The sequence below is a fragment of the Geospiza fortis genome, unplaced genomic scaffold (genome assembly GCF_000277835.1).
Source record: "Geospiza fortis unplaced genomic scaffold, GeoFor_1.0 scaffold424, whole genome shotgun sequence".
In the NCBI taxonomy this organism is placed as follows: Eukaryota; Metazoa; Chordata; class Aves; order Passeriformes; family Thraupidae; genus Geospiza; species Geospiza fortis.
The window spans coordinates 3,624,120-3,635,578 of record NW_005054354.1 but is presented as its reverse complement, the minus strand read 5'-3'; the positions used below and the strand labels follow the sequence as shown (position 1 = coordinate 3,635,578).

At 39.2% G+C, this 11,459-nt stretch overlaps 1 protein-coding gene across 1 annotated transcript in view; it reads left to right on the top strand.

Annotated features, from left to right (window-relative positions):
• The first annotated feature begins 38 nt into the window (after positions 1-38).
• FAM185A (family with sequence similarity 185 member A) overlaps positions 39-11,459 on the top strand; it is a 35,351-nt gene continuing 23,930 nt past the window's right edge. Inside the window, exons 1-3 of the mRNA XM_005423561.1 lie at positions 39-120; positions 5,517-5,626; positions 8,841-8,933. Coding sequence (XP_005423618.1) covers positions 39-120; positions 5,517-5,626; positions 8,841-8,933 — 285 coding nt within the window. The remainder of the gene's footprint in view (positions 121-5,516; positions 5,627-8,840; positions 8,934-11,459) is intronic.

The window sequence follows — 11,459 nt, the reverse complement described above, 5'->3', positions numbered from 1 at the left end:
ACAGCAGCCAGGGCATCCCTGCCCTCCGGGGCTGCTCCATGGAGCAGGGCTGCGGCATCCAGCACCTCCAGCAGGGTTTGTGTGTGGAGGGCTCTCCGCAGGATCGAAAGAGCCTGGGAGGTAACGGTGCAGATGAAATACCAGGAAGGGCTCCCTTGTCTAGCACAAACGTTGCATTATCTTTTTGGGCACAGGGCTATAATCTGTGCAGGGTTTCTTGTATGGGAGAGCAGCTATAGTGGCTGAAGCCAATAAACATCTCTGCTGAACTGACAGTGAAGTTCTGACATTGGCCCTGAGTTTAGGGAGTACAAACTCAGAGATCTGCATTCAGTCACTAATGTGGTTTTGGTTTTTTCCTATGCATTTGGGCAATTTCCTATACTGTGCAGAATGTTTCATCGTGCTGGAAAAACTTCTTATGTACAATGCACCTGGTCTCTTGTTTTGCATAAAGTTATTGAAGACTGCTGCATTATTTCAGTTAATGCCCTGCTGCAGTTGTGATACGAGAAATGATGAATAATCCCACCTTGCTTATTCTTCATACATATATATATATGTATGAAGTCATATATATGACTTTTGTAGAATATGATGTTACATACAGCAAAGACATTCTGCGCCTTTTATCTTGCTTTACTTTTTTCCCACCCTGTGTCTTAGGGAAAATTCTGCAACGTGTTTTTTTTTCTTGTTTTCTTTTAGAAAAAACTGAACTGTATATAATTCAAAATGGAGAAGTTCTATGGGTTTGACATAACATCATTCTCACATTTTCCAGTCTTAGTCATCTCTATAATTTAATTTTTTTTAAACACTGCTTATAACTGAAGGGATTTCTTAAATATGTTTATCACATCTTAGAAACATCTGTTTTGTTTCGTAGCAACTAACAAGTGCACAAATATTCTGTGACTAAATACAGCATATTTGTGCATATAATCTGCATATAACCCTTGCTGCCCTCAATGTGCTTTGCTCTGTCAGAATGGCTGTGCTGATTCCTGCCATGACTCCAGCAGCCACTGCCCTGTCTCTGGTCATAAACAGATGCTCAGAAGCATCTGAATAGTAAGAGCAGAAGAAATGTAAATTATATTTCATCTAAGCATTCTCTTAGCTGTCAACCAAGCTGTCAAACAGCTGTCAACAGATGTTAAATCCTGTGTTTTCATCACAGGGTTTTCAGAGTCTGATACAACTCAGCCCCTCAGTGCATCTCTCTGCTGAGTATCCCTTTACACATGGAAACAGTTTCAGGGTGAGAGCTTCCTGGTAAACTCTTGTCAGAGTCCCACAGTTTAATTTCCTGCTACTTTATCATTTGAGTGTGTGGTATTCCAAGGTCCTCCTGCAATTTGTCAGTGGGTTTTTAACTAGTCTGAATAATTGGGTGTCATTCATATAAGTTTTCAGTCTTGCTATTTGTGCTGATTTCCAGCTTCTTGTACTGTTGAAGGTGGTGCACAGCTTGTAGCTGAAAGACAATAGGGAACTAAGGAATTGTTAAAGACATTTGAAAATCCAAGTTGGTTCTCTTAGACAGATCAGCTGTTACCTCTTTGTTCATTGAACTCTAGCTGGACTGTCTTCTCCAAGAGTCTTGTAGCCTTGACTCTTACCTGAGAATTTTCAGTCTTACAGCTCTTCTTTTTATCTTTTTTCCTTCCCTTGCTTGGCAAGCACAAAGATTACCTTGACTTGTCTGTAGCACATTCCCAGAGTCCATCCCATAATTACTGAGACTCAAACAAGCCCAATGTCTCATTTATTACCCTTCAGTTCTCAGGTGTGTCTGGGCACTGTAGTCCTTCACTATTTTGGTTTCTCCAGGATCTCTGAGGGACTGTTACAAGTCACTCCAGAGCTGGTTATTCTCAAGGTGCAGAATTCATTGTGTTAAGATGTGAAGAATTTCAGCCTTCATAAAGGGTTTCAATGTGAGGAATCTTCCTGACAATCTTGATAGTCAATCCTGATTGATGGAAAACAGCAATTTTGCTTTTGTCCTGTCTTTGAGATTCTTGCCATAATTCTGAGTGTCAGCCAGCACTGCAGACACTCTTAGGGGCTTTCTTCTTGAAACAGGTTTTCTTTTTTTGTAGGTTTCTAAGCTCTTCCACTTGGGTTTGTGGTAAGCTCATGCAATTCAGGTTCCTTGGACAATCTGTGGATTGTAATGTCCTTCCACAGGTGGCTCTTTGTCAGCCCATAATTAGCAGGATGTTACTATTGTTTGTGCTGTCATCCAGGTGCATCTAGAGATATATTTACAAAAATGTAGGGGTGTTTTAAGTTTCTACTCAGTGAAGTAGAATTTTTGCTTGCGCTGAGATTCTACTTTTAAGTGTCCTTTCAGCTCTAGTTTGGGGTTTTTTTAATCTTCTGAGTATCAGTTTGTGCTTGAGTAGCTCCATTTATTTATTTAGAAAAGAATTATCCATTAAATATCATTGCATAAACAAAAGATCTTATCCCTTGTAAAAACACATCTCAAACCAGAAAGGAACTGTTGCTGTGCAAACACTTGGGCTTTTCTCTGCCTTTCCTTGGATGCATGAGGAAGATGTTAGCTCTGTTCTGCTCAGGTGGTTCTGCCTGAGCTCTGTCAGCTGCAGGAAGTTGAGGGGTTGATGTGAATCTCTTTTCAGTGTTTTCTTGTTTTCTTCACTTTGGAAGTTAAGACATTTCATAACAGCTTTCACAATTTGGCTTGGAGCTTATCCAGGAAGCTGCAAGTTATCTAAAGCTCCTTAGAGCCTGAATGAAGAGCATGTGTGGAAGATGCTGAGCTTAAATATGCATTTTAAACCAAAGGCAACCTCTAAGCAGCTTAGTAGGACAAGTACCAAAAGATCCTCTGTTTGCCTTAGTGTCTGTTTTTTGAGCTCTGTCTAGGATTTCAATATCATACATGATCTGATAATCTTCTGTGATACATCTAACCTTCATTGATGGCAGATGTCAAGGAATTTCTGTTTAATCAAGCTTATTTATTTTGGCATGTGTTAATTAGACCTGAAACCAGCCCTTTGATTTCTGGTTACTGTGCACTGACTGCATGAGTACGCAGAAGTAAACTGTACTGAGGGCTTGCATAACCATAATTTGAGATAATTCTAGTAGTCTAGGGCTGCTGAGTCATCTGAAAAGAAATAATTATCCAGTCTATTTCAAGTGTCATAGCTTAAGGCAGCTTAATAACTGGGGTGCTTAAATACCCTGGGGTACCCCTGCTTACATTCTGATACCAAAGTGTTTCTGTTTTCCTAAATACCTTAATTTCTGATACAAGTCTTTTACGCCACAAAGATCTTCATGCATTCTTTGTGGTTTATGTGGCTAAAGTTGGCTTCAGCCCTTGTCTTTGCTAGGGAGGAATCAAACTGGCTATTTTTGGAGTTTTGGCACTGAAACAGATTGTATCTTTTTCCTCCTTGTTAAAATTTCATTGGCAATATTATCCAGCTTTCAGTCTGTGTCTTTATGGAGTTGTTTATCCTTGGTTTGGGAACTCAGAAGGAAAGAGACAGGGGCTCAATTCCTTGTCCACTAATTTTTGTCATATAAAGGCTACCAAGGTGGTGTGACTGCAGAGGATCAAGGCACAAAGTGTATTCTAGAAGTCCCTGGTGTTTCTTAATGATGTGTTTATGAATTTCCAGAATTCCAGGTCCTCTTTTAGCACCCATCTTTGGCAGCTAGGATTACACTACTAACCCACCTTTTCAAATGATGGCAATAATATGCTCTACAGGATCAGAGGTTTTTTATTAACCTCATTCTTGTAAAAATCTCAGTGAGTTTGTATCATGACTAAACTGAGTGCTCTCAAGCCTTTGCCTTGTCCCTTGTCAGAGCAGGAGGGTTTCAAGCTGATTGAATTCAAACATTTGCACAAGCCAACTGGCTTTTGGGACTCTGTTCTCAGAAACAAAATAGCAGAAGTCTTGGTTGTAGACCTTCCAAGCACCATGCAGTTGTCCAGTGGATGAATTGAGAGTCTGGGCAAGACAGCTTGTTCAAAACCAACATTGCTTTCCAGTTTACCTCTTGTAGCCTTTTTTCTTAAGGAATTGTTAACCTTTGAATGTGGTCTACATCCTTCACCAAATTTAACCTCTTGGCTTACTGCAGCCATAAGGAGCATGCTTGCTGCAAAGATGTTGTGTTTCAGCTCTGTCTCTTGGATTCTCCTAGTCAGATTTTGTCAGGTGACAAGACTTCCACTTGTTGTTAATTGGAGCTCTCAGTCTCTCATCTTCATGGTCTGCAAGCTCACTGATGTCATGGTTCCAGGAGGCAGGACAGGAGGACACTGCTGTCCTGGGCAGCAGTGTGACAGTATTGACCTTCAGGCTCTGCTGGGTCGCAGGTCTGACTTGGGAATCTCCTCAGGGCAGAGCTTGTTTTGCACAGTCTGATTATTCTTTTCATCTTTCTGATAACCTTAGCAGGCAGTGGCAGTGAAGGAAAGACTTTGACATTTGCTTAAATGAAATTTTCTTTACCAAATAATCTCCTTTCCTTTAGGGAGTAATGGGGCTCACTATCTGATCCTGTCAGATCTTAGTTCTTCACTTGTGTCTTGCAGCAAACACTTCTGATTGCTGTTCAATTTTTCTTTTTCTTCTTTTTACCTTTTATCCTTAGAAGAACAAAATCACTTTTTTCCTCTCCTGCCTTTACCTTTTGCCAGCCACTATGGTGGTTATTTATACAAATGATTAATAGAAATTATTATTAATACAGATAGAATCCCCAGACTGTACATTCTCAAACTTCTTCCTGTTCCTTAAATCCAAGGGTGAGACAAGCAGCAGAAAAATGCTTTTCCTGCCCCTGCATCCTATGCACTAGACCTGGTGATTATTCTTTGTGGGAGTCTATGAACAGTAGCGAGGTGAGGTGACTCAGGCTAGAGGCAAGTGTGCTTCTTCATGCCAGGGAAGCCATGTCAGGCTTTGCAGAGGCTGGGGAGAATGGGGCACAGCAACACTCTCTGCCTGGTTTTGGCTAGTGGAGCAGCAAGGCCTGTGTATTTGTGCTGTTGAACCTTATTATTCTACATGTGGCCTCAGACACCTGCCAACCTTCTCCCCCAAAGTGTGTGTCAGGCTGCCCAAGTGTCTGAGTAGAATTTCTGATGGAATTGGTGGCTAGGGTAGACGGGAGATGGAGGTGGAGTTAAAAAAGAAAAAAGATGAGACTTCACTAAAGGTTCACACCCTGCTGGTTCCTTCCCACAGGTTAAAGTCATTCTTCTTCTGAATGTTCTCTCTTGGAGTTGGATATCTCACACTCTGGCTTAGTAAACTTTCAGTGTCCATAGCTGATGGTGACTACTCACACTGTTCCAAGCGTGTGGCCAGACACAGCAAGCAGGTTTTTAGTAACAAAGAAGCTGTCTTTTTCCTTGCTGTGTTTGGTTACTGTGTAACATGATCTTTAACTTTGTTAAAGATATCTGACTTTTTCTTTCTGTTGCTAATAAAACTCTCTTTTAATTCTAGATTTGGATATCAAAACGTCAGGGACTGGCTGCGTGAAGATTCAGAAAATAGAATGTGATAACTGCACAATAGAAACAGAGAAGGGGACGAGTGTCCTGCAGTCAATAAAGGTACAAAGAACCCTCCCCCACTGTTTGAGAAGGGATTGTGTGGTGGGATACAGTGTAAAAACTTAAATACCAGCTCTGGAGACGAGAAGTACTCTGGTATTTCTCATTGCAGCACTCATATTGCTCTGTGTACAGCACCTCACCTGGAATTATTGCATACAATTGCAGCACAAAGTCAAAACCAGTAAATAAGGAGGAGTCAGAAGTCCAGGTATCTATGATAGCCAAAGGCAGCAGGAACAGTGACAGCAGTGAGCCTGATCCCTGTCTTCCCTACCCCTCAAAGGAAAAAACAGACTGGGATTTCCTGTCTAGTAGGTTAATAGTTGTGCCTGCTCAATCAACAGTCATGACTTGGCAACTTGCTGCTGATTTTTTTGTCTGTGTTTTTTTGTTTGTTTTTTAATAATTGGTATATCAGAGCTATTGACAATCCCTTTAAGTTAATTTTCAATCAGAAGTTACACATTACATGTCCAAAATACCTGACTGAAAGATATCTGATATATACTGTATGTATCATAGGCATGAGGTTGTTTTTTTCAGTCTTAAGCCTTCAAGTTAGCTGACATAAGCTGTTGTAAAATTAATCACAGCTTATCTGACTTAGGTACTATTTGGAATCAAATTCACTTGATTGTTTGGGATTGAACCTGCAGGAATTGGTATAAATTCAAAAGAAGGGTCAATTTTTTTTGACATATGAAAAATTTTTTAACATTTTTCTCTATTGTGGTAAGAGATGATTTTATAACAGATGTAGTGAAAACTGAGCTTAGGGAAGGGTGTATTATACAATAGAGCTAGGTCTGCTCTACAGCTGGGGAACCACAGACAACTTGAACCTTCCAGATTCTGTGTAATTGTAATTTTTCTCTTCCAAAGAAACCTAAAATCTAACAGAAGTTAATAGCACTATGTGATGCCCACCTAAACTTTTCATTAAAAAATATTATGTCATTATTAATGACAACAACAGTGCATGAGAAACTGCATCATATGAGAAAACAAGGTGATTTTAGCCAGTAATAATGACAGGAATCATGGCATGCCATCACATCAAGAATTTTTTGTGGTGTCATGGAAAAAGATGGTGTTGAGGAAAGACCACTAACTTCTAGGAATTTGTCTGAAATACAATCCAAGATGTGAAGTATCTTGAATTTAAAAAATTAAGAGCTGGATTTTAGTCTAATCTTGTTTTTAAGTACTGTAGTTCTAGTAAGGTGACTGAACTATTTTTTTCTGATAAAGCTTCAGGAATTATATTCTGTATTACCAGAGAAGCAGAATTATTTGGTAGAAACAGAAGTATTAGCCTTCAGGGTTTTTCCAAAACTACTAAAAATGTTACAGACCAGATGCTGTAGTGAAGCATAAGAGCTGATTCCCTTTCTGGGAATTTGCTTTACTGAGCAAACTGAAGTGATAGTGCCCTCCCCTGGATGGATTAAAGCTCTGTTAATGTTGGTTTGCTGTTATTAACAAACCCCATTAACTGACAAAGCAGGAGAGCCTTTCTTTACAGAAGAGAGAAAAGATTGTTGATAAATTACTTTAAAAGAAAAAATCTGGTCATGTAGGGATTATTCAAGAGCACCAGCAAACAGCTTCACAACTGCTAATTTTCTTACACTTGCAAGAAGTTGTTAGTATAAATTGTAATTAAAAAAAAACATGCTCGGGTTTTTTTATACCATCTAGAGTGTCTTTACAAAAGACTTAAAGATTTGACCTCTACTTTGCTTAATCATGCATACTAGTAATTGAACAGAAAGGAGGAGTCTCTGTGAGGCTTATTAATGGATTTTGTCTGGCAGTTTTGCTGTGGTAGACATTACCCAGCCAGTGAGATTTGTTGAGGGTGATTTTATTAAATTGTTTTGTTTTGTTTTGTTTGGGTGGTGGTTGTTTTTTAATGGGCTGAATTCCAGTTCACCCTGTCCCTTCCAAGTCTCTAGGTCAACTAATAGCAATAATAATTCCAAAACACAGTTATGGCATTTTGGTCTTCTCCAGAGTATGAATTATTCACAAATTTTTGATTGAGAAAGCAGTACTTCTTTTTGTTGTTGTTGTTGTGCTTATGATGACAATGCCACCAGGGAGACCCTTAATTGTGCTTCCATGTTCCTCAATTACTCCTTGACTGTGCTGGTGAGAACAAGAATTTCCAGGCATCTCACACTGGCAGAAGACCTGCTGTGCTTCCTCAGCACGCACCTTGTCTGAGCCTCATTCATCCTGCACCAGTGTCCTTCTCTTCTTCTGAACAAATTTTTCTGGTTTTCCTCTGACATCTGTTAAGGTCTTGACAGCCTTTTGCCTCTTCCTTATTCAAACCTTTCTCCCTTGCTTAGAGAAACCCTATGAAAAATCAGTGCTTTTTTCTTTCAGCTGGTGGAATATTTCCTCTTAGTGAAAAGGCTGCTTCAGCACTGTAACTGGTTTCTTCTCTCAGCAAATCCTTCTGTCTGTTAGGGGTCTCTAGAGATACCTACCTCTGAAAGCCTGGTTGGTTTTTTTTCAGAAAGATATTCTAATAATTTGGGATGGGGGAATTAGTGTCTATGTTGGGATTTTATTTTAATTTTTTTTATTTTTAGTGAACTGTTAGTGACCACACTGGGGAGCCCTTGCTATACACCAGTTTTTCCAATCTTGCAAGTTCCCATATTCTCCTCAAGTTACATATTTGGAGGATGTGCTGTTTAACCATTATTCTGATAACAAGCATTGTGTACCTGCCTCAAAGGAACTGTGATGGCAGATTGAAACATTTAATTCATCATGTTACTGTATAAGGACAGAACAATCTATTTATTTAAATCTAATTTTTAAAGATTTTTTTCTCTTTTACAGATGGCTGTATTTTATTCTCAAGACCTGGTGGGGTTTTTTGGCTTTTTGGGATTGGTTTATGTGTATTTCTGTACTTTTTTTTTCTCTTGTTGAGTGTATGCAGCAACAGCTGGAAGGTGTAAGGGCTATAGAACAGTTGTTACTTGAAACCTGGCTAATTTGTTAAAAACTGGAGGTTTGCCTTATGCAAAACAATTTTAATTAGAATTTATGTGCAGTGAAGCACTGTAGAATCTGGTTCTGCTTGCAGGACTAAGGCTTCCAGTGGTTAATGTGGTACAACTTGAAAAACAAGATAACCATAACTAGAGAACCAGTTATCCTAACTGTATGATTTTTAACCTTTTTTCAGAGCCATAAAATTGATATAAGGACAAATGGTGGCAAAGTAATTGGTCTTGGGACACTTTATGGCAACACAGATATTTGTGCAACAGAAAAGGGGGTAAGTAGGAAGCAAAACTTTCTCTTCAATGGCTTATTCTCCTCATTTGTTGTAAAAGGACTAAATTAAAAAAATGTACTAAAGAATATGTAAATAACTCTCATAAGAACATGTAAATAACTCTCATTGTAACTGCACTGTTTCTTAGGTTTGTCTGTTAAATTATATTATCCTGCGCTTGATTTGGCTCCACAAAAAGCAGGAATCAGTGATCATTCCATCAGTACAGAGATTGTTCTACTGATACAACCCATCAGCTTTAATTATATAGACCCCTCAGGACATTCTTAAACTTTCTCCTTGGCTAATATGTAGGCATTTGGACTCTGCAGAAGGCTCAGGAGTTTTAGTGGGTAGTGGCCTGATATTTGTAAATGCTGTGCACTTCCAGTGTTATGTAAGAATGGAAGAGTAGAAGGTTTTGCAGACTTCTTTGCAGCTGAGGAAATATAGTCACAGAGAATCTTGCTGTGAGATGCAGTGAGAAGAATCACAAACAGAAGTTTTGTAGAGAACTAGCTTGGTTTTTTTCAGTAGATGGCAGTATGAGACTAACCACAAACTACTGTACCCTGGTTTTGTTTCTTGACAGAAGTAGGCAATTCTCCTTTATTTAAAGTAATGTAGAGCTAAACTCCCTGCAGTTCTCACACCCAGTCTTGTTTTTAGGTATTGTAATGCCCATTACAATACTTCCCTGCAGTTCTCACACCCAGTCTTGTTGCCCATTACAATACTTCACAATGGGTTGTACTTACAGTACTTACAATACTTACAATGGGTTGCATTAGGACTCACTGGATGTGAATGTTGCTGTGTGAACATGTGGAGCCAAGCCAAGGCTGGGAGTGCCTTTGGCTGTGTGCTCTGACAGAATCCATGGGCACCCTTTAACCAGCAGCACTGGGAAGAATCAGAGTGGGGGTAACCCTCCCTTGCCAGGATAGATTTGAGCCCAAACTAGTGAGTTCCAGGCATCCAAAGTCACCTCTGTGAAGTGCTCTTTGGCACTGCTGTGCACCTTGTGGGTTCCCAGGTGAGTTCACTTACCTGGAGCCAGCTGTGAGCTGTTCTCATGTCCTGCTGTAAACTAAGTTAACTTGCCATTGGATTCTCCAAAAACTGTCAGCATTAATTTATCTGTGTTTCTTTGGAAGCGAGTGTTAGACTGCCTTTTATGTAATAAATGTAATAATTGTATCTGTATGGGAAAATATAGTTCAGAGAATTGTTTTACTTTGAGCCTTTAAATGCTTTTTTAAAAATTAGCTCTTTTCAGAAACATCATCCTTCTGAAACAATAAAACTTACAGATTAAGTTGAAGTCCTTCTTTGTGATCATAAATATTTGTATGTAGTATGTAATATTACAAGAAGTCAATCTTAGAGTTGTAAAGCTGTAGTAACTTGAGTGAAGTGAGTCATTTCAGCACGAATTCACAGTTACAGAACAATATTTTGGCTTATGTTATTGAACTGCTCACTAACAAATTTTGTAGTGTGGTTAGGAAGGACAGATTTCGTTTCTCAGCTGGCCACTTCTGTTACTAATCAGTCAGCCTTATGTCTCCTCTGTGTGTTTGTATGAGATGTTTCTTCCATCAGTTGCAGTCATCATTATGTAATTATGGCTCTGTCAGCATTTCCAGCCCCCTCTTGGAGGTGGGGAGGGAGAGGATGTGGTAAAAGGCACTAAGCACTTGGAAAATTAATATTTTTTAAGGGGGGAAGTGGGAGAAGACACTAGTAAAGCATTTGAGCAATGATAGCAAAAAAAGGAAGGCCAAGAGCAGGAATATGTGGAGAAGGAGCTGTATATGTCTTATTTAAACATAGCAAGATGCCAGTTTTTATCTTGCAAATGTGTTCAGGTGTAAAATCTTCTCAATCTGACTTGTGCAGATGAGACCAATGGAACTTGAGCATGTGGTCAGTTTCAGGAACTGCAAGCCCCAAGGCTCTGTGCCCAAGGGAAGGAATTTTTTCCCGAAAATCTGATGGTTCAATGGACACAAATAAAGAACTTTGTTTGCCTGGGGAGTTACTAGCTAATCTGTGCCATGGAGACTTTTCTATAACACTTGCTCTGTTGAGCCAGACATCTATGTTCTGCCAAAACTCCACAAGAGTTAAAGAATTTGGGATTGAAAGCATATTTATTTTCATTGAAAAGCAATCCTATTTTTCCATGCTTTCCCCATCTAAAATACTTTTTTATTCTTATACTTGAGTGGTCTGACTTCCCCTTCCTCCCTGCCCCTACCCCGATTTGGGTTATTCTGAAACAAACATTCTTTGTATTGGTAGTTTTTGTTTTATTGTTTATAGTAACTTCTTTTGATCTGGAGCTGAGACAACTCTTTTTATTACTGTGCAATTTTAAGAAAGGCAGTTGAGGCTGGTAAATGAGTTGGTATGTGAGATTATTTAAAAAATTAAGTGCTTTATTGTAAACAAAGTAATATATCTAAATAGGGTGAAAACTTGCATTCTATAGGAAGAGAGGTAGCCTTTTGACCTTCCCTT